Source organism: Lemur catta, chromosome 16, assembly GCF_020740605.2.
Source record: "Lemur catta isolate mLemCat1 chromosome 16, mLemCat1.pri, whole genome shotgun sequence".
In the NCBI taxonomy this organism is placed as follows: domain Eukaryota; kingdom Metazoa; phylum Chordata; class Mammalia; order Primates; family Lemuridae; genus Lemur; species Lemur catta.
The window spans coordinates 49,898,219-49,921,912 of NC_059143.1; the positions used below are offsets into that span (position 1 = coordinate 49,898,219).

General features: G+C 36.4%; 1 protein-coding gene across 2 annotated transcripts in view; it reads right to left on the reverse strand.

The window, feature by feature from the left end:
• Window positions 1–560: 560 nt before the first annotated feature.
• RTTN (rotatin) overlaps window positions 561–23,694 on the reverse strand; it is a 139,611-nt gene continuing 116,477 nt past the window's right edge. The window contains exons 41-50 of one of the 2 annotated variants that reach the window (XM_045527475.1): window positions 23,007–23,112; window positions 22,163–22,260; window positions 20,978–21,055; window positions 17,141–17,267; window positions 13,103–13,305; window positions 9,418–9,685; window positions 3,479–3,582; window positions 3,022–3,105; window positions 2,293–2,362; window positions 561–906 (exon numbers count right to left, since the gene is read on the reverse strand). In XM_045527475.1, the coding sequence (XP_045383431.1) occupies window positions 818–906; window positions 2,293–2,362; window positions 3,022–3,105; window positions 3,479–3,582; window positions 9,418–9,685; window positions 13,103–13,305; window positions 17,141–17,267; window positions 20,978–21,055; window positions 22,163–22,260; window positions 23,007–23,112 (1,227 nt within the window). In that variant the 3' untranslated portion in view covers window positions 561–817. Of the gene's footprint in view, window positions 975–2,292; window positions 2,363–3,021; window positions 3,106–3,478; window positions 3,583–9,417; window positions 9,686–13,102; window positions 13,306–17,140; window positions 17,268–20,977; window positions 21,056–22,162; window positions 22,261–23,006; window positions 23,113–23,694 lie in introns of both variants that reach the window. The other variant, XM_045527477.1, reaches the window with a different exon arrangement.

Genomic DNA, 23,694 nt, shown 5'->3' on the forward strand with positions numbered 1-23,694 from the left:
TTCCTACTTTCAAAAGTGTTGGGAAATAGCTGAAAGTAATTAATACTCGAACTGATTTTGTTTTAAGTCCTCAGTTGAAAACTATAGACTAGTTGAGGGTTATATAACATTCTACAGAGCTTGTTTCTCTTGCATTTTTCACGGTTTTATTCTTCATGATGTCTTGGGTTGAGCTAGAATTTGAACGCAGGCCCATATGACCACAACTACATTTCTTCCTTCTTTATTACACAGCTTTTCAGAAGCTAAAAAGTAAAATTAAAAATATCACTGATTTATAAGCCATTTAGAAAAGAGTTATCACTAAAACTTGCATAAGAAAGCTACTCACAAAATAACATACTTACCTACGTGTATCCCTTTACCAGTGTATATGCTCTGAACAATATAAAGGTTTGAGAAATAAGGATTTGTATCGACAGAAGCCAAAATTTTATGTCAAAAATTAAAAAAAAGAAAAGAAATAAATAAACCAGAACATAATATCTTCTTTCAATTCCTAAAATTAATATTCATGAGACAGATAAAAGTCTATAAGCAGCAATTATTAGTCAATTTTTGTTCCTAAAAATATTGTGTTTTATTAAATAAGTGTTAAATAAGATTTTTACAAAGCAAATTGTATATGAAAAGGGTAAAAATATTTATGATCCCAGAACTTTCTATGCCTTTTACCATCACCTTTTGTCAGCTGCTATTACTTCTGAAGAGCTGCTGTGTATGGATAGACAGCATTGGGGTGTCACCAATTCTACTGCTCATAGGGAAGAAGGGGATTGACACCTTGCAGAGAGTTAGCAGGAGCAGGTAACAGCTGCTACACAAAGCTGGCTTCCAGTTTAGCTTCCCTGTTGGTGGCTGTCAGCTTCAGGGTGTAGCATCGGGCACTCAGGAAGAGTTGAGGAGCTGCACAAGGTTTTCAAGACATTTCAAATAATAGGCATTTAGAAGGTTTTCTTCTGAGTTTGGGAAAGCTGAGATAGAAAAGTAAGAATGTGGAAATACCAGTTTATTAAACTTAGTACTACACTTAAGAGTGAACATACACACACAAACATATATCAATAGAATTTATGTATAATGTAAAGCTCTATTTAAGTTCTTGGTGTAATAGCATTCTAAGAAAATTTTACATTTAAAACAATTAAAGTTACAAAATTTATATTTGTTTTTTTAGTAATGGTTTACCCAAAGAGTATTAAAAAAATATGCCTCCATGATGGGTGCCATTAGCTATAATCCTAAATGAATGCCATCGCTTTTTTATGTACCAGCCCTCCTAAAGCAGAAACTGTAACGTAACTCAATTATTCACTAGCTCCAGAAATTCCCAGTCACAGTTAAAAAAAACCAAAAGCTCCCTTGCTTTTAAAAAAATCAGAGTATAAAAACACAAATTAATAACCAATGGATCTATTACAGTACAGGAAAGACACAGTTCAATATCTTAGCATAAAAAATGTTAAGAAAATAATGCTCACTGAAAATTGGTGTCACTTAAAATGAGTAATGCACTCTGAAAAGAAAATCCCCTTACTATCATGACCAGATCACAGAAGAACATGGATAGAGGGACAATAGGATCTATTCTTGGAAGACTGTAACTCAACTTCCTGATGTTAGATCAAAATTTTCTGTTCAAGGTTAATTCTAATTGGGCTCAGTTCTTATCACTTAAGAACACACTTCAGTATAGTAGTTGACACTGGCAAAGAAAATTCAGTATAAGAATAAAATGACTTGGAGAAAGATCACAGACCCATTTTAAGAAACTATTATATATGAAACCTTCATCTATTCTAGCAGACCATTTTATTATTTTAAAAAATGATATAATGAAAAGCACAGACCAAATATTGGCACATTTTACAATGCTTTGACAAAATAGCTCACATTCTAGTAAAATAGTATAGAAAACTGTCATTTTCTGTGGCTAGTCCAAGTATCTCATTAATCAGAGAATTCACTTAATAGCTTCCAAGCTTAACTGTAATCTCTTTAACACACTGATTGCCACACTAGAAAAAAAATTTTTTTCCCTTGGGACCACCATGTTTTATTATGAAAATAGAATAAAAACTTCAAAAATAAAATGATCCTTTCTAATTTTATGAAAAATTTGTTATTTTTTATATTTTCTGTGCCTGAGTTATATGCAACTTGAAAGATAGCTGTGGCTCCCAAGGTAAAGAGATGTGCGAGTTACATATGCTTCAGGAGAGGCCAGGCTCAAAACTAACATGAGTTAAATACAACTCACATGGCAGTTAACGTGTTAACATTGAAACTTACTTTGCTTTGCTAAGGAATATGCTTCATCTACTCTTCTTTTGATGGGAGAATTTTTCAAAGTTGTTTTTGCCTAGAGATAATATAAAACAATACATTAATTAGATTTATTGCCATGTGTTAAGGCTCCGGATACCACAATACTAATTCTGCCCGATGCTAACTACAGTATTAAACAGGATATTACAAAATACAATAATGTAACTACAGAATATCTTCGTACATCCTATTGTGCCAATCCCCCTACCCATATACTCCTCCTCCTAACTTAATTCTTTCTCTACTGCCCCATGTTCTTTCTTCCCTTCCATTTTGCTCCTTTTCCCCTAATCTCAATTTGCCATTTTAAACTAGTCAACCTTAGTTTCAGTATTTCATATTCCCTCACACTTCAAATTTCAGGTCAAGTATATCAAATATTAGCAGTTGGCCAGTTGGTCAACAAATATTTATTGAGTGAATATGAAGTGCCAAATCCTACGCAAAACTCTGGGACAACCAGGTGAAAATGACAGCAGCAGCCTCTGTCCTTGTGCACGCGACTCTGGCCAGTGAGGAGAACCACCAGCACAGACAGGGACAGCTGGCTGCGAGGACACCATTCGGAAATGGCTGTCTATCCTAACACTGTCATCTGGCTACTATTTAATGTAATCACTGGATGCTTGTGGGTATTCCCCTCAGGAGTCAGATGTCTGCAATAAAAGGCAGAGCGTAGACACAAGTACCAACCCTGCCTGTTGTTTTCTCTGGGCAGGCTCTGGACTGCAGTCTTACCAGAACTGAGCTGATTTCAAAACTCAGCGATGATATACACTAGAGAAAGAGGAATCATATAATTGGAAATGTTGTTATTCAATTTTCTTCAAGATGCATTTTTCCTTGACACATCTTTTAGAAGAAACAATCTATACTAAAATTGCAACAATATGGCAAATCAATTAAAATACCAGGAAAAATTTAAAACAGAGATACTCTTCTGAACTGAGACATCCTGTTGAAATGATTAAATGAAAACATTTCAACTGACGGATTACCAACTGTATGGATGAATGAGGGAATACCAGTCTTTGACTTCATTTTTTTTTTTTTTTTTTTTTTTTTGCTATTACTCTTCTGATATCCTTGGATGCATCCTTAGAGGCCTGGTGGTTTGCCCACAGGTATAATAATGATTTTAAAAACTGACCTTTTGATAATTGTAAATCAGAGCCCAAAGTGCAGCTGCTCCAATCCTCTGAGCATTCTGATTCTCACTTTCCAGGCAGCCAGCTAGCACAGTAATGACTTTTTCTAAAAATAAACACATTTTTTAAAAAGCTCAGTCTGAGATGTTACACCATATTCTTCTATTGAAGCAGTCAGATACCCTCTTTTTCTCCCATTAGAATACATACACAAAGTTGGTATCACTAGACTATGGCAAAGTCAATCTCTGACACCATGTGGTCTATGGGAGGACAACCTCACAACACTGTTTTCATGACAAGCATAGAATGGTGAGCTGAAGATGCCTAATTTTTTGGCCTGAATTCAACAAAGCCATGTTCATTTAAAGAGTACAAAAATAAGTACATAACCAGTTATATTAATGAGTTATTCAATTATAACTAACATTTTGGTAAGCAAGAAAACAGATCTGCGTTCATGAGAAATCATAAAGACGATTCTACAAACATCAATAACATGGGCTACTATATAAAACAATAATCAAGAAATACCATACTGGTTAATCCTTTCTAAAAAGGACTCAATATTTTAGAGAAATTTGTATATATATCAGAGGAAAAAGTGAAAAGCCTACACACTTTTGGCAAAGCTAGCCAGGGTATGAAATCAAGACTTACTAATTATCTGCATCAGTCTACTCATTTTAAGTGAAGATTCAGAGCTAGTTAAAAGGAAATTGTCAGGGTATTTCAGAACAATATTTGAACCTATTTTATTTTTATATATCATTAAATTTTTTGAAATAATTTTTCCTCTAAATTGTGATTTTACAAATATGTTGCATCCTTAAGGGTGAAACATGTTATTGGGAACTTGCTCTATATATACATTAGCACCTCCCCCCCCACAGGAATGCATGTATTTAAACTGTCACTTGTTCAAGGGCAAGGTCTGTGTAGGCTCACTGGTAATATTCCAGCCACAGCACTAGTAGATTTTAGGGGAATAATAAATACTAGTTGGGTCAAAGATTCCACAGTTAAAAATTTTGTTTATTTGAATTTTAAGTTTTAAGGGATTTTAAATATTTCACACACACACACACACATGCTGCTCCATAAAGTGAACTTGCATTGTGCAATGTGTAAGGTGGGTGCAGTAATTTTTCTACCACACTGCCCCCTACTGCCTGAACACTTCATCTGCATTATCTGGGGCCCTTTGGTTTTCCTGTATCGTAACCTACCCATAACTAGGCCACATAAAGTTATCGGATGTAATTTATCATATAAGGTTATGGATGCCAGCTGATACTCATTAGGGTACATCATCAAATGGGAGGGTAATTTCTTGTGTTCCATGTGAGTAGCATGAAGTGATGTCTTTATATATTGTCCCAAAGAGAATATATAACTGCTATGATTTCAGTTTATATCATAACTCCTTCAACCAGTTACTATTTATTAAAAATTTTTACTAAAGCACATATATAGGTCAATTAATGTAGTAGCCCCTTCTAATAACGCAAGTGGATCAACTTTTTTAAAAAACCACATTTTATTGTGAAATATAACATGTATATGACAAAAAAGCACATAAAGCATATTTGAGTTTAATAAATAGGTATGAACTCCCATATAAATATATAAATAACCTTAAGAGAATAGATAATAGTAAAATGTAGTTAAATAATTAGAAAATTATGTGTTTTGAATATTTATTACCTTTCTTCCTAATATAATTGATTTAAGTTTAGGGATGTCATGTTAGTAGTTATAGTGAATTGTCAATTATAGTGAGAGTATTAACACCATGAAAATCAACAAAGGCTACAAATCAAGGCTGATTTAGTGGTAAAGCTGAAAGGTTCCAGTTTTATTAATATATTCTGCATAGTGGTGAGAAATAGTTTTAACAGTATATTACTATCAGATTTAATGACAATAAATTTACTGGGAAAAGAGATTAGGTTGCAATTCCATTTGTCATGTGACTGAATGGCAACCATAAATTGGCAATGGATACAAGAGTTCAGCAAAAATCAAGTATTATGTGAGAATCAACTGGTCATACAGAATTCCTAATAAAGAGTATCACTTATTGCACTAAACACATCCTTTGTACCAGCTAAATTTATATATGTATATAAAATATATATACAATAAAATTTCTATATATTCCACACCCTTCACCCTCTGAGAGTCAGTAAACATTTACCAGAACATTCTTTTTCCTTGTCAGGTTTTGCTAACCAGGTTATGCTAGCTTCACAAAACGAGCAACCATTTCCTTTTTTCTACTCTCTGGAACTGTGTGTATGTTTTGAATTACATTTTCCTTAAATGTTTGGTAGAACTCACTGGTGAAGCCATCTGGACCTAGAGTTTTCTATGTGGTTATATTTCTAACTCAATGTCTTTCATAGTTATTGGACTTTTTGGCTTTCTATTTCTTCTTGAATAAATTTTTCTAAGTTACTTTCTTCAGGCCAAGTGTACATTTCATCTTTTTTTCTTTGCTTTTCTGTAGATTCACTATGATGTATAGCAATGAATTTATTTTTATTTATCTACTTGGAATTACCTAAGTCTCGGGAATCAATTTATTAGTGTCTTAGAACAGTTTTTAAAACTTTTTAGCCACCATCTCTTCAAATATTTCCTTTCCTGTTCTCCTTCTGGGACACTTCATTAAATATACAATAAGAAGGTCTCATTGCATCTGCTATGCACTTTTATTCTTTTATCCCTTTCTTATCTTTTTAGCTCTCTGATGTATTCTGAGTAATATTTTTCTAATATATCTTCTAATTCCTGAATTCTGTCTTCTGTTATACATAATTTGCTGCCAGATATCTATATTAAGTTTTTAATTTTGGCTATTTTTCTAGAAAAGTGCTGTCCAATACAACTTCCTACAATAATGGAAATATTTCTATCTGTGCTGTCTAATAAGACAGCCACTAGCCACATGTAGCTAACGAGACTGGCAACTTGAATATTTAACTTTAATTAGTTTAAATTTAAATAGCTACATGTGGCTGATTATCATATTGCACAGTGAAATTCTAGAAGTTCTGTTTGGTTCTTTTCAAATCTTTGAACTTGTCAATTTCTCATTCCCAGAAAATAGTTTCAAACTTGTCATTTATGCATCTAAATATGGTATAATTAAAGTTATTTTTAAATCTGTGTATTATAATTCCAATATTTAAAATCTGGGCAGAGAAGCTGGTATTTTTTTTCCTCTGCTGGCTCTTACTTCATGTTGCCATGTTTCTTCTAACGTGCTTGGTTATCTTTAACTTTGCACTGGGTAATGCTTTTGAAAAATTGTTTGAGGAGGTTCCCTGAGGCCTAGTATGAATTTGTCTTTCATCCACCAGATGCAGTTTGCTTCTGATGAGCACCCAGAGGCACTATCAGTGGAGGATCACCTCAAACCACGTTCACGGCCCACTGAGACTATTTCTTGAGTGCAGAGCCCTGTGAGGGGCAGTCTGTGGTGTTCATTCTCATGTTTTTTTTTTCTTTTCTCTACAGTTGTCTGGATGACGATTGCGGGAGCAATTTACTTGTGATTCATCCTTCTTTTAAGAGGGTGGTTCTTTGGAAGTCTAGCTGAATACAGGCAGGTTGGCCGATATGAGTCCCACCGTGACTTCTGTTCTCTCACCCCTTGACACTCCTTAACAAAAGCCAAGCATATGATATTGGCAAATATCCTTGGGGCAAAAGAGTTTTCTATATACTTCTTACTTTACTGGATACAAGTTTTTAATCAAAAATGGCCAGGAAGTTTCCTATCATCTTTTCAGTTCTTTGATTATTTTGAGATGAATTTTAATATAGCTTATCCAGCATGTTTTCGTTGTTTTCAGAGGAGACTTTGCTTGACATTACCAGAAACAAGAGTGCTTTGGATCTATTCTTAACAGCAAGGTCAAGCCTCACCGCACTCCACTCCTGCCCCTGTAAACCAGATGTCTGCTGCTGGCCAGAGGCATGCAGCCCCACCTGGCTCTGCTAAGGCCTCCTCTCTGGATCCCCAAGCGGAAAGGGAGGCAGAGACGGCGACACCCCCTTAACAGTCCCACACAGAAACTGCACGGCTGCTCTCTCGCTGCTGCCCTGAAAACCCACTGATCTCTGGGGTTGGGGAAGCTCCTTCTCACCAAAAATCTGTCCATCTGCTTTAAGCCAATGAAGGAAAGAAAGCACTGCTGACTATACGAAATGCCAAAAATAAATCCAGAGGGATTTAGAAGTGGAAAATGCAGACTTCTCCTTCAATTCCCTAAGACCTTGTCTTTTTTCCAACTTTTCTCAGCAATAAAATTGCAGTAAGTAGTCCCAAAAGAAAAAATTTATTCTTAGAAAGGTGAATAAATAATATCAGACACTACTGAGTAGCTACTATATACCAAGAATGGTAACAGATGCTTCTCATACTATCCTATTGCTTATTATCCTCACTTCAGAAACGTGAGGACTGAAGCAGAGACAGGGGAAGAGGATGAAAATAAAACCAGTGGTGTACATTCCCCAGCAATGGAGAGCACTGTGTCAGGGAAGGAGCTATGGGAACGCAGAGTACAAATCCATAGTTAGTTTACATAAGTCAAAAACTCAATGAACTTTTAAAATCTTTCTACATAATACTTCTATCAATTTAATAATTATCAGAAAAACAGAATCACAACTATATACACAGCAAAATGTAAAGAGAATCATTCTTATACACTTAGAAAACTCTGTGTTTCATAGAAAAAAAGCCTCTGTGAAAACAGTAAGTGAAAAACATGAAAGGAAAAGAGAATAAATACATTTTAAACATTTACCATGTAACTGAAATGGTGCTAGGAACTTTATGTGTGTTTATAAACTGATTCTTACCAAAACCAAGAAAAGTGGATTGTTTTACAGATGAAAAACTTGGGCCCAGAGAAGCTGCCCCAGGTGATGCTGGAGTGAGAGCACACAGAGCCTGCATTCAAGACCAGCTGTGCGGAGTCTACAGCCCACCTGTTTGTTTTTTTTTCCCATTTATATGTCTCCTTAAAAAACTCTCTCCTCATAAAACTCTCTCCTCATGAAATTCACACATTCCTCAGAGAGATAGCACATGGCTGCAGAAAAAATCTTTCCAATTCTCTCTTTTTGCTTCAAAATTTTTCTGAATCCTCACCAACCTTGCTCCATCTGTCCTACAACTCAGAGAATGAAGTCTCTGTAAGGCTAACTTCGCCATTTGATCTTGGACCCTGAACTCTCCTTCCTGCTCAGGATCTCTCTCAATCATCAAATATTTGCTGAGTGCTCACTAGTTGAGGCACAATTCTTGGTACTACAGATAAATATAAACAAAATAGACAAAACCATCATGACCCCATAACAGCTTATGTTCTAGTGTGGGAAGACTAGGAACAGGCAGATACACACATAAAACACATAGTGTATCAGATGGTGATAATGCTTTGGAGAAAAATAAAACTGGGAAAGAAGAGAGTGAGTGGGAGGAACGAGGGGGCAGAAAAAAGGGGTTGAGGGTTACAATTTTAGTGCATTATTCTGGAAAGGCTACACTGATGTGGTAGCATTTGCTCAAAGACAGCAAGAGGGCGTCAGAGGAAGAGCAAGGAGAGAGGGGAGTAGAAGGTAAGGTCAGAGAGTGCCCATGCCCACTGCTCCTCCTCCCCTGCTACCTCCTGCACCCAGTACGTCCACTGGCATCGCATGATCTGCTAACCCCAGGAGACTCCAGGCAGTTCATGGAAGGCTGGAGGCATGCCTGATTCATTCCCATGGCCCCTGCCTCCCACAGTGCCTTGAACACAGTGGGTGCTTAATAAATACCTGGCAAATGATTTATAAAACTATTTTGTGTTATAATCTGAATAGAATAGTGTATGAATAACCACATGTATAACTGTCTCCATGTGTGTGTGTGAATACTTACCATTAGCCAGGATCTTGGGCTTATTAGCAGGATTGAAGCAAATATTATGAAAAATAAGAAGAGGAATATAAGGGCTGCTCTTATGCTTGTATTTGCTCATCTCCGTAAGTAAGTCTAAACAGCCATCAAGCCTCAGAATCATCTGTTGCCCATCTTCTCCAAATGATATATTTAGGAGTAACTTCAACCAAAGAATAGTCAAATTACTAAGATGTTTATTTCCTCCTTTTGGCAATGTTAGAGATAGGAAGTTCTGTAAGAAGTTACTCTGTGGGTAAAAAGAGAGAATATTATTTTCTTCTTGAGTCTTTTTTGTTATTTTCCTAGTCCCTTGGTGACCAATTAACTAGCATTCTGGTATACTCTTTCCCAACTTTAATTTTTTCTTTCTCCCAATACCTTCTAAATACTTTATCTATATTATTTCCAGGTGTAAGTGAAAAAGGTAAGAAGAACAAAATAGTGCCCAAATTTTAATTCCTACTAATTCTTTCCTCATGATGAAGTATACTATAGTTAATTCTGAATTACTTAGGATTGATAATTCAGTTTGGAGACTATTTCAGAACTCTTGAGTTTTCTCTTTTTGTCTGGCAATTTTGCTACTCATTAAAAACTATCCTGTGGGGAGGAAAAAGAAACAAAACCCAAATCAGTATTGAATACTAGTTAGCAACTCTGGTAGTGGGGGTATTTTGAATCACCACAGCTGTAAGTGGTGGTGGTGTTTTTATTAAGTCTATGGAAACATCTTATATTCACTTTACCCCAGTTTCTTATCATTGCAGATAATAATTTCTCATGGCTAGATGTCACTCTACTAAACATACAGATAAGAAAGCTCTATTACTTGTAAGAGTCATTTCGACCTCCAAATAAAGCCCCTTCTATGAAACTCCACCACATAATTAACTATATAAAAGATAATAAATTATTGTCTAGAATAATGTATATGCAAAGTATAAAAGTAATATATCAAGTAGAAGCCCACGACAGTATGGAAACCACAGTCAGTTGGACATTTTAGAAATGAAATGCAATAACTTAATTTTTATGACTACACAAAATAACACACCTTTCTCTGTTTGATAATCTGCTCTAGCTTATCTCTTGGGTTCTCTTGGACCTAAATCAAGATGTTGGCTTTAATCTATAAAATAAATTTAATATTTTTATGTAAAAGGATTCAGTATGAGAATGAAATGAGCTACAGAAACATTAGCAACATTACCCATGCAACAAGGAAATTCTAAAATTACACGCCCACTTTGAACTGCATTTGCTGTCACTCACATCTACTTCTCATCTCTCAACCCAAATTGATGGTTTTATAGATTCAACCCTTGCTGAATTTGGGGCTCACAACAGTGATAAAATATATATCAGTGCTTTAAAATGTAAATGTACTGTGGGCACTCCTTCTTTTTGCTGAGTCTAAAGATGTTTTTAGACAATTTCCTAGACCAGGTATTTAATAGAATGTGCAGAAATGTACCATGGTGGGGGAAAAAAATGACACATTTTAGAGCCTGAATTTTACAACAGCACTAATTCATTTTCTAATGCCTACAGATGAGTAATGGAGAGGTATAACTGTCAGTGCCCATGCTCATTATTGCTTAATGCCACACAGGAAGTCTCAGGCATGTCCTAGTTAGGGCAGAGGAAAAGGACTTGATTGATTTGCCCCAAAAGGAGAATGATCACGCTTGCATCAAAATATTCTTAAATACATTTTGGTTTATTAAATTATAGTCTCTTCACTTCAATTAGACTTTAGCTTCTTTATCACATAATAAACAATTTTATGAGTGCTCTGGGGCTCTAATTCCAAAATTTGACTTCTTATCATCATTTTAACTTAGCGTACTTTAAAAGGGATATAATGAGTTAAACAAATTCTAACACACAGTGCAGTTAGATTCTATCTTTAGATGTGTATAAATAGAATCCTTAATTGGGAAAATCCCTTAAAATATGAATGTGATCAGATTATCTATTACTTACTAGTAATAGTAATTTGAGTGCTTTTATTTCTTTTACTTGAAGGCTAAGATAAATCGCAAAAGTTGACAGCATTCATAAGAATTGAGTCTCCTTTTCCTGGAACACGTCTCCCACCCCCCACGAGCCAAAAGATTCTTTGAGTGTTATTACCAAATAAATAGAAAGGTCAGTCTCATTAAGGAAATGGCAAGATCAGTCTTAGTCAGGAAAGCATCAGAATCACAGACTGAGTTTTGAAGATACCTTAGAAATCACTTTGTTTAACCCAATTATTCTAAAAATGAAGAAACTGAGGCTTAAAGAGAATAGGTCTCCAGCTCAAAGTCACATACCAGATTGGAGATTAGCCCTTACATTCCAACTGGGGGTTCCTACTTTGCTTCCTACTAACACACTCTATAAGGAAGTGGCAGAAAGCACTGCGCCACTCTGTGCTCTCACATACACAGAATCTCTCATTTTTAAGGACGGTAATCACAGACATCCAGTCCAAGATAACTTCTCATTTTGGAAGTGACGTTTGTATATGAATACTTATATGAAGGAAATACATTCAAATATATATGTGACATGCATATGAACATATGTATGAAGGAAATATCCTGCCATATTCTGGTAAACAAACAACTGGTTCTGGTGAGGGTAGCAAAGATCGATGACAGGTAGTGTTTGACAAATTAAGTGGTGTGAATATTCTCACCATGGCTGATTTTCAAGATAAAGACATGACATTAACTGGAATTTCTGTAAAATTCCTAAAAATTTAAGATGACACTCATGAGCCAGTAGGATCTGGCTCCAGCACAACAGTGACAATGTCCTTCCTAAGACTGCTCTTTCCATTTCCTTAGTAAGACTGAGCCTTCTATTTATTTGGCAGTAACACTCCCAGTATCTTTTGGGGAGTTCAGGGAAATGAAACAGTAGAGGAAAAGGAGACTCAATTCTTATGAATGCTGTCAACTTTTGCAATTTATCTTAGCCTTCAAGTAAAAGAAACAAAAGCACTGAAATTACTATACTAGTAATAGATAATCTGGTCACATTCAAATTATAAGAGATTTTCCCAATTAGGGATTCTGTTTATATACATCTAAAGATAGAACCTAAGTGCACTGTGTACTAGAATTTAACTCATTACATCCCTTTTAAAGTATCCTAAGTTAAAATCAATGATTGAAAAGTCAAGTTTTGGAACTAGAATTCCAGAGCCTCAAAAATTGCCTATTATGTCATAAGGAAGTTAAAGTCTAACTAGGGACAAGAGGCTGTGATTTCATAAACCATTTTGTCAATGTAAATTGAACTGAAATTGTTACTGTTCAATTTGGTCTGTTGGTCTGTTTAAAGACCAAATATATCACTTTTATTATCTCCAATAAATGTAAGACAGCTATCTTTCTAAAACCCTCATTTCTGAGAGAGATAAAACACAATCCAAAGGTAAGACGATAAACTAAAAGGAAATGGCATGATCGCATTCTAGCTTCTGTCACTTTTCATGTATCATCTATCAACCGGCTTTAAACAAAGTGAACCTCTTAATCCTTTTACAGTCCTTTAAAATAAAATGTCTTGAAATAATAATAAATTAATCCTAAAAATTGAATTGTAAACTTTGACTAGAAGGATTATTTTACTGAGTCCCTCTTTTATGGAGGGGAGTTTCATTACTTACCTTCTGAATTACTCCTTTGCAGTCGTGAGACAAGGCCAGGTTTGAAAGAAACATAAAAACCATCTGCTGAACCGTGGTGTTCTCAAGCGGCATCTGGGAAGCCAACTTTAGGATACACAGCATCAGAGAGCTGCTGGGGGCTCCTCTGTGTGTGGCTTGAACAGAATATTGTCCATAACTTGACCAGCATAGAGAACTACAACCTTCAAAAATAACAGCCGATCAAAATGCCTTCTCAGTTTCACTGTTTAGTTTTTAAAAACACTAAGTGCTAAAGCTTATCTATCTATCAAAATGACTTGGCCATTAACCTGTGAACTGCAAATTAGCAATGAAGGCTAATGTTAATGTCTACATTCCACCTAATAGATTTACTGTCCTTATTGAGGACCTAATTATTTCAGTAGACCATTTTAAAATACCAGGTTTATTTTTTTAAAAAATAAAATAAGCATAATAGGTTTTTTAATAGTTCCTAAAGAAAGCAACTACATAACAGGCTATATAGAAGAAAAGAGTTTTAGAAATGAAAGATAACTTGTTCTAATATCTTCATTTTACAGAATAGACAAAAGAAGAACAGGATATCCCAGAGGGGCACAGAACAGAGACTGCTTTCCACATGCGGCCAACACAGCATGGAGCAAGAAAAGCCAGTGAGTGCCCCAGGTCACACGGCTCACAATCGGCAAGAGCCACAGTGGTGCCCTATGGTTTTCCAGGGTCAGTGTTTCTCAGTAAATTTAGAGTAACCAAATGAGATTTATTGAGAGAGGAAAATAATCATAAAAAAATAGAAATACATGTTAATGTTCAGTCTATAAGACTGTATTGCACATAAACCTAAGGTATAATTAACTTGTGAAAGTTATTACAAGGAGGCCAACTTAAGTACAAGGAGATCAGAATCAAATATATTCTGTAAGATAAACTCATAAAAGATAAGTAAATAAAAAATATAGTAGTGATCTTTCCTGTATTCATAACTTTATAGCTATATTGAAATGCCAATGTTTCTGTTAACTGTTTTATACAAAACTGTCATTAAATGATGCAGTTTTGCTTAGAAACAAACCAGATAGGAAAACAAAAAGTTTCTTCCTCAATTTAATAACTTAACCACATTTAATATGTACATCAATTTTAAGTACAAAAGAAACACAAATTATAGTTTCAAAAGATTTATATTTAAGTATATATTGCTTTTGCTTATTATTTAGCAATGGATTCTTTTTTCCTTCTTACTCCCCTGAACCCTAAATTAAGGAGTGACAGGTAGGGTAAAGGAAGGACAACATGCAGACAGATTCAACACTTCAGAAACAAGCTATCTTGTGCTGGCTGTGCCATAAGAGGTGTTGAGCTAGAAAATGCACTGAGAGGAGACGGTCCAAGCAGGAGAAAAGGACAGAGAACACTGGCAGTACAGAATGAAGACAAGGAAAATCCTGTACTGGCATCACATACAGCTCAGTGAAAGCTCATGGTTCCACAGCTTGAAGGTCTGTTTGTATCTGGTGTGCTGGCTGGAGACAAACTGAGTTGGCTAAAGACAGGGACAGCTCCAGAGGTGTCAGACTATTCAAAGGAATAAGCTACCATCAGCATGTGGTGGTACTAAATGGACTTTTAACTCTCTTGAGTTCCAGGCCCTTCTCTGTATATCCTTTGATATTTGGAGAGTTGCAGAATGTTGCTAGAAGACAGCACACAAACTTGCTGACGAGTCAAACCTTAAATTTATGACCATAAATTTTAAACAGTATTTAACACTGCCAGCAATCCCTAGTGTGTTTGCTTTCTCTCCTCTAAAACGGCTACTTCACACCTTCTCCTCTCTTCTCAAATCACCTCTGCCCCTTGTCTTTGCTCACTTAGTTGTTGGTTTTCTCTCAGAAATAATGAAGCAAGCAGAAGTGTTCAGATGGGAATTTTCTCACCTTTCTCATCAAACCTACCTAAACCCACATCTCTCCTCTCAGCCTTGCCTGTTTCCTGTTCTCAGCTTGTGCTGTAGCCCTCACCCCTCTGACCCACTCAAACAGGCTCTCATCTACACTCTTCCCTGCAACTCATTGTCCCCCAACCCCTTACGCTAATAAACACACCCTAAAAACATCCATGTTTAAAAACAACAAAAACTCCTCCCATGACTCCACATCTGTCTCTTGCTATTGCTCCATTTTTTTCCATCCACTTAAGAGCAGAACATTCTGGAAAAGCTGTCTCCTCTACTTCTTCACCTCCTCAACACACAGCAATTAGGTTTCCATCTCCAGGACTGTCCACAAGAATATCAGTGTTGGTAAATCCTGCAGTCACCGTTTCTATCCTCATTTTATTAGAATTTTCTTCAGCATTTGGCACAGCCAAGCACGCCCTTCTCTGGCCTCCTGTGACTCTGCACTCCTCTCTCATCAGCTGCCCCTTCTCTCTCTTTTTCGCTGGTTCCTCAACTGCAAATGTTGAGGTGCCCCGGAGCGTGGTCATGGGACTCTTCTCCACCTGCACATTCTCTCTGGGTAATCTCAAACAGCCTCATGGCTTTAAATACAATCTAATTAACAATGACTCCTGAGGTAGCCAGCCTCCAAGATGGCCCCAGTGGCCCCTGCCTCAGCACCAGGTTGGTCTGTGTGACCAAGAGAAGCAGATATGCTGGTATATCACTTCTGAAACTGGGTCATAGCAGACTACAGCTTCCGCCCTGGTGTGAGGTGGTGTGAGGATGCCTGGTGGAGAGGCCTACGTGAGAGGGAACTAACGCTGCCAATGGCCTACCCCAGTCAAGGCTTCAGATGACCGCAGTCCGCAACAACTTGACTGCAGCCTGGTGAGAAACTCTGAGCCAGAACCACCCAGCAAAGCTACTCCCAGATTCCTGACCCACAGAAACTGTGACATAATTAAATGACTAGCATTTACAGATGTTAAGTCTTGGGATAATTTGTTACACAACAATAGATAACTAATAAAATTCTAACATTTTTAATTTTTAATCTTGCCTCTTCTCTATGCTGAATTCAACTCCAAAGTAGTATTTTCACTTGGATGAATAGGGACACCTCAAACTTAATATAACCAAACAGAACTCTTGATTTCCACTTCTTTCCCAGGTCAAACCTGCTTCTCCCAAATCTTCCCCATGTAGTAAATGGTACCTCTATGCACTCAGGCTCACTTCTCCGAATGAGGCTCATTCTGGCTGCCTTTCTTTCCTTCCGACCTCCCGTCAGCAAGTTTTCTTGACTCTACCTTTGGGCACATAGCAAATGTGTCCATTCCTTTCGATCTCTCCAGCCACCATGCGAGCCCAAGTTGCCATTACGCTGTCTCCAAACTCCACTTCTAGGCTTACCCCCAGCCATCCACTCTCAACACACCACCCTGAGTGACCTTTCTCAAACACAAATTAGATCACACCATGCCTTAGTTTAAAACTTCCAATGGCACCCTGTCACACTCAAATAAAAATGCAAAGTCCTTATTCTGGCCCAAGGCCCTACATGATCTGTCTCCTCTCTCACTTCAGATCACTCTCACTAGAACTCACAATGCATGGCCCATAGTAGGCTCTCAATGAAATGTCTATCAAGTAAATGAATAAAAGAGGATCCCTGGTGATATTATCTATCACCAGACCAACTATTCTGAGAACTAACTTTCATCATGCCAGTCTCCTATTCTAGAATTTATAAAAAGTTTTAACCTTCACTTGGCTTTTAAGGTCTACATTATAATTTTCACCCCCTCAATTTTCCTATTTAACTCAATTTCCCATTGCCATATAATCAGGCTACTTTCAGTTTCTCCCTCTCTATTCCCTGCACTGTCTAATGACTCTTGCATGTCAACAAACACATACTACAATATCTGTCTGCTCATATAATACTTGAAAGAAAGCTTGCCTTTGACCAACATATCCCCAAAAGGTAGGAGAAATACTTCAAAATATTAGTTTTTCTAGTCCACCTTAACAACACGTATAAAACTAGTATTTTAGCATACTACTGAAAGGCAATGTTGGATTCCATTTACCATTTGGAAAATTTGCAGTATAGACACAAAGTAGCTGCAGGGCAGTTTGCATCAATGAATCATCCATCAAAAGCCAAGGCCAGAGAGAGTGCAAGACAGGGACAAGATGCGCTTCAAGAGCCGCTTCCTGTTGTGGGAAGGAATTAAAGACAGCATTAATCTAAACACATAAAAATATACAATTAAAATCAAAACCAAAAATGTTGTCACCAACATAAGACAAAAGCTGAATTTATCTTTGTTCTGATTAATGTGAGTGGGCATCAGATTCTGACCGATAGATTCAGCACCTTGCTCCAGGCCAATGGCCTCCACACGGGGCTGCCTTGACCGCAAGCCTGACCAATCTCAGAAGTCCCTACAGCACTGGGGTGACTAAGATACGCTACTTAGATAAGAAATGTAGAAATCAACTTCTGCAACATGTACATTAGCAGGAAAGTGATATAACACTGAATAAACTCTTGTAAATGCTACGACATGAGAATTTTCTGCTAAGTAAATTCTGATCAACTTTGAGTCCCCCTCCCTTACCCTGTCTCTCCTTTTCCCTTTCTCTCTCTGTATATAACAGAAGTAAATTACTGTTTTTAAGTAATTTGAATATAGTAAAATTCAGTTTAAATATTGTGTTAAATCAATAAATTCTTAAGTAACTCATAATCTTTATTATAAAGATCAGTTACCACTAGGACAATATTTTTTTTTTTTGAGACAGAGTCTCTCTCTGTTGCCCTGGCTAGAGTGAGTGCCGTGGCATCAGCCTAGCTCATAGCAACCTCAAACTCCTGGGCTTAAGTGATCCTACTGCCTCAGCCTCCCGAGTAGCTGGGACTACAGGCATGTGCCACCATGCCCGGCTAATTTTTTCTATGTGTATTTTAGTTGGCCAGCTAATTTGTTTCTATTTTTAGTAGAGACGGGGTCTCACTCTTGCTCAGGCTGGTCTCGAACTCCTGACCTGGAGCGATCCACCCGCCTCAGCCTCCCAGAGTGCTAGGATTACAGGCGTGAGCCACCGCGCCTGGCCACCACTAGGACAATATTACAGATAAAATACAGCTGTTTGCAGTAAGTACAGCAATATCTTTTTTAAATGAATAGGAAGTACTAGGTAATTTGTAGACCCACGTGCACACGCATGTGCATCCACACAAATACACACACCCTATACAATTTTATGTAGCATCAAATGGCAGAATAAGATAGGAAGTTATTCCCAATGTTCAACACTCTCCATAAGCTTTGAAGTCATTCCTAATGTTCTTCCCAAAGTTTTCCCCATGTTCACCACTCTCTATAAGCTTGGCACACAGCCCCACATTTGCAGCAGATGACCTTGCTTACTGTATCACAGAGAAGACAGAAATGATTGCGTATAAACTCCTTATCTAATCTGCCATTCTATTCACGTAGTTTATCTGTATTTCCATCCATTCTTCCTTCCTGTCTGCCTGGCAGTGAGGAACAGGTGTTCCTCTTTTTGTCAGATGGATAGATCCATCTGTGTTCTGAAACACAGCCCTTCCTGCCTCCTCAGGGATCTTTATCCACTGATCAGTTTCTTCCTATTTCTTTAATAACTAGTCCCCAGTTTGCTCATTTCTCTCTTTATATTCAAGTAGTTTATATGTTAGGAGAAACAAACATACTAACATCCTTTAATCCTGTATGTCCCAAATTATTAATGCAGCTTTACATCATCGAGATTCCGGAAAGAGTACTCTTACGGCTGTCATTTCCCCATCTCTCATTTAATCTTCAGCTCTTTTCAATTTATTTTCTGCCCTGATGATTCTATTGAGATTGCTCCTACCTTTGTAACTGCCAAAACCTCAGGCACTGTGGCATTTGCTAGTCTTAATTTCCATGCTGCCACTCTACCTTGGATCACCTCCAAACTCTTTCTCCAGCATTCCTTTCTCAGTTGTTTTCTATCCTCTCTTAAGTGTTCATATTTTTCAAAGATATGATTTAGGCTTTTGTTATATACTCGCTTGGGAAATTTCAGCTATAGTCATGGGTACAAAACCATCTATACACTGATACTTCCTAACATCCCCAGCCTGTATTTCTCCTCAGAGCCCTAGACCCATAATCTATTGACTATACGTGGTTTATCACCTGGATGCCCCAAAGATTTTCGACAGTAGCACGTGCAAACCTGAGCACCGGGTCTCTCACACCTGTGCTCTGCTCTATCATGCACTGTTAACATCGGTTAGCAGCTTAAACTGGAGACCAAGTCATTCTACATTTCTCTTCTTTCTCCTCAAAACTTAAGTGTACTCCCTACCGTCCTTCCCCTTTTACCTGCCCAAGTTAATGTCTTACCTTCTCTTGCCTGGACTATGACAGTTCCTTCCCTCTAACTTTGTCTACTGATTAATCCAACTCACACTCCTTATAATCTTTCCAGTATAAAAACCCCTCAGTGTTATACATATGCATATACAGGGTAGGGTCATGGTGGGTGACCCAGTGAATTACCACAACAGTGACCAACAATTAATAATGAGAGCATGCCATACACCTCAGGGAAACTGGAATAGAAAAGAAATTAAGAATCTCTGCCTCCCAAGGGATTATATTTATACTCAAGAGTAACATAAATATCCTTTCCGAAATTTACTTCTTATTAAACAACTTAGAAATATAGAAATGCTTTAATTTTTTCAGAGATCACACTTTTATAAATGGCTAATGTGGTACAAATGGCACTATGTTTATAACTAGTAGCCAGGCTAGCATCTCATAAATCTTTATAGGTAGATCCTATTGGTAAAGTTTTCCAGAGTATTCCCTGAATAAGGTGTCATGGATGAATATGAATTGCATCCAGTCACAAGGATAATATTTAGCATGAAGGAATCATAAATTTTGTAAATAACATCTTTATTTTGACAAAAAGTTCATATACTGGGAGTTTCAGTAAAATGTGTAAGTAAATACTTGATTCCCATCAAATTGTTTTGAAATGTAAATTGTTCGTCATAGTATTTAACATAGCTGAATACATGTTCAACAGTTTATTTTCCAGATATGTGTTCTTCAGTTTTACCACAAGAGCAAAAAAGGTAAAACATTAAAAAGCAAAGGAAGCTTCCATAATTTATCTTTGCCTTACTCATTTTCCACAGTATTTCCATATTAAAGCATTAATCTAGTATGTCAAAAGTGTTATATCACTATAAACAAAGCAAATCAAAGTGTTCAAAAGAGTATATCCTGTACAGTAAGGACTAACACAATGGTTTAAAACAATAGCGTCAGTGCTTACAAAGCAAAACATCTCAATGATTTTCAGAGAGAGGGGCTCTGTAAGTGGTCACAGGGAGTCAGTAGACCTAGAATTAAGGAAATTTCCTTTAGGTGTGTATGGCCACGCTAGGGAGCAGCAGTATGTATTTTCTACTTCGAAGCAGGAAACACATTCATCCTCTTTCCTTATAGACACAGATACTTCCACTTATTTCCTTGGAGAGTTGTTCTAACAACTCCCTTTTAAAGAATCCACCTTAAAAGACATACCCGGCCATTCATTCCATCCTAGTAAAGAAACATCTAAAATGCTTAAAAGTACAGAATGAGGCTGAAGTTTGTGAAGTTAAATTTTCAATGATAAAGTTAAAACACTGATATAAAATAAATATAATGAATGTTGACAAATAACAAGATTAGGTACATCCATTTTTGAGAATTACCACTTAGTTTAAGGACCAAACAACTGGGCATCTAAAAAATAAAATTCAGAATTTTCTATTTTTTCCTGCTATATTATCTTATATAAAAATTAAACTGCACCGCTACCCACATTTTGAAAGCAGTTCTACTTACTTTACATTCTTCATTTTGATAAAGACAGTTTCTTAGGAGCTGCATGGCAATGCTTAACTCTTTAATAATACCATCCTCCTGTTTAAACAAAAAGCAGTTGAAAAATGTGAACACAACAGCATACTCCACTTTTTATATATAGTAATTCCCTCCCCTTTGGGTCACAGTACAATGCAGTTGTGCTCTAATCATGCCTGACCACCGTAACTTTGAGGGCACTGACAAGCTAACGATCTCTGAAAGATGACCATATCTCAAGAAGCGCATCCACCACAAAAAAGCTATTTCTGTTCTATCAAGCATGGAGGAACTCGGATATATAATGGCCTTCGTGTTTCATCTCAATAAAGTGAGGCAGGTACTGACAGGTTTTCAGTCACATCAGGTGTTGGCTCACTTTCTCAATGATGAAGTAAGGGCCTTTGGCTAGAGAGGAAAAAGGAAAAGAGGCAAGAAAAAAACCTGACAAACGTAATCAATCCCCTGCATCAATAAGATTATTAAATAAGGCTCTGTCTTGGTTTCTTATTAAATGCAATAGAAACTAGTTAGAGAGTGCTGCTATATGACCTTACCTACACAAATATATTTATAGATATGCGTGCACATTCATGTTCTGAATAAGTGGGTACCAGATCTTACTAACCATGGTTATTATTAACTATAGCTACAATAACTATGTTATTTTGAGTTTACATGAATATGCAGTTTGAACATGAGTCCAGCACACTCAATGCTAGAAAAGATATTCAGAACTCATGGAAGGACTAATATTTGCCCCATATCTGGGACAAAAACTAGCTTCGTCAATTACCAGCTGTGTTGATCATGTTGTCATGAGTGTTTGTTCATGAGAGAATAAACAGGAATTGTTTGAATAGTGCCTGACACACAGAAAACACTTAATAGGTATAGTATCATGTACATGTGGATATTTCCAAATGTTTATAACAAAAATACATAATATATAAATGTCACCTACACATTTTCAAGTGAGAATTCAGAAAAAAATGCCAATAACCTGCTAATATAGAAATCTCACTAATTTCTCTGATTGCACCTTTCTTTTAAATCAGACTCATTTCAACCTCATGCTCATTTACAGGCACAAGGGTACTGGAGAGACAGTCTCTAAATACACCCATTTATCCCAGAATTAACCCAGAATTGCAGAATTCACATAACCTTCTTTTTCAGTGCTGCCTTCCCAGGCCGCAGAGCATCTAGGTTCAGTTGTGCATTAATGTGCTTCATCTGCTCCATGCAGTTGTCTATGAGGCTGGCTGAAAGATAAAGTCTGTCACAGTCAAAAGGATATTCCACTTCCAAATAAGTTAAAAACACATATGATAATCAGATTCTCAAAAAGATAACATTTTATATTTCTGACTCACTTCATTTTAGTATTTTCAGTGAGAGATTAATGAATTAAGGGGAGAGTAAGAGAACTAAAATGTTTTTAGTTCTTAGTAAGATACTCCCCAAATCTAAGTTACATCTTGAAGCATTAATTTGTTTTAGCGGCAAATCACAATTGAAATTAATGGACTGATATTGCTGTTACTGTCTCTCAACTCTCAGACCTGTGTTCCTTGATGCCCAGATGAAAAATTACAACACTCTAAAGGGGAAAGTTATATGAAAATATAGGATCATCTGATGCTGTTGTTTTTACCATCAAAATTATGTAGTTATTTTTTCAGGTATGCAGTATGTGCTTGTGGGTACTAATACTTAGTTATTATGAAACTGAACAATGTGTTACTTTCTTTAGCTTCTCTAATATTTATATATAGATTCTCTAGAGTAAGAATCATTACACATTAAACAAAAAATAATCTACCTATATAATCTTTTTATTTAAAAAGTAATGCATGTTTACTGTTTTTATATGGGAAAAATATTTTTAATAACAATGAAATTACAAGTAATTTACATTTTGAGTCCAAAAAAAGTTAAAATGAATAAGCAGCAAAATATACAAGTGGACACTATGCCATAAAGGCAGCAGATGTGTCATGTGGCTCACCTTTCAAAGCATGCTTCTGTGCTCTCCTGCTGACCGCCAGAAGTGACAGCAGTGCATTTGCAGCAACCCTCTTCAGGATATCTTTGGAAGATTTTCCCTCATAGCACTGCAGAGAATATAGATCAAACTATCTTGGAGAAAATTCTAATCTGGAGTAAAACTATTGTGAATAAAAGACATTTTCTACATAAAACATATTGCTAGGTTTTAACTATCATGTGAAATTCACTGGAATCTGATAAATTATTAATATGAGAGTGCTCTGTGTGGTTAAGACTGTATAAGAAGTTTATAATATGGAAAACACCAATAATCAGTCTCAAAGGTTCATCATCTACACAAAAAATTCTTTATACAGGATTAACAGATAACAAGTTCATGCACTTACTCAAATTCACCAGGTCAGATATATATATATATAGATATATATATATATATATGTATATGTATATATATATACACACACATATATATATTACATATGTAACTTATTAAAACAGGTCCTTATAAAACTGCTGCACAGAGGAAGTGTCATCAAATGCCTCTTTTCTCCTTCTGAGGACACATTCCCCTCCCTCCATTTCCACCTAACATACCCTTGTATCTTGGGTGATTTGGTTCTTTCCATCTTTCGTTTCTATGGTAACATGTACTTATCATGTAATTTTTCAAAAAAAAATTGCTTAAT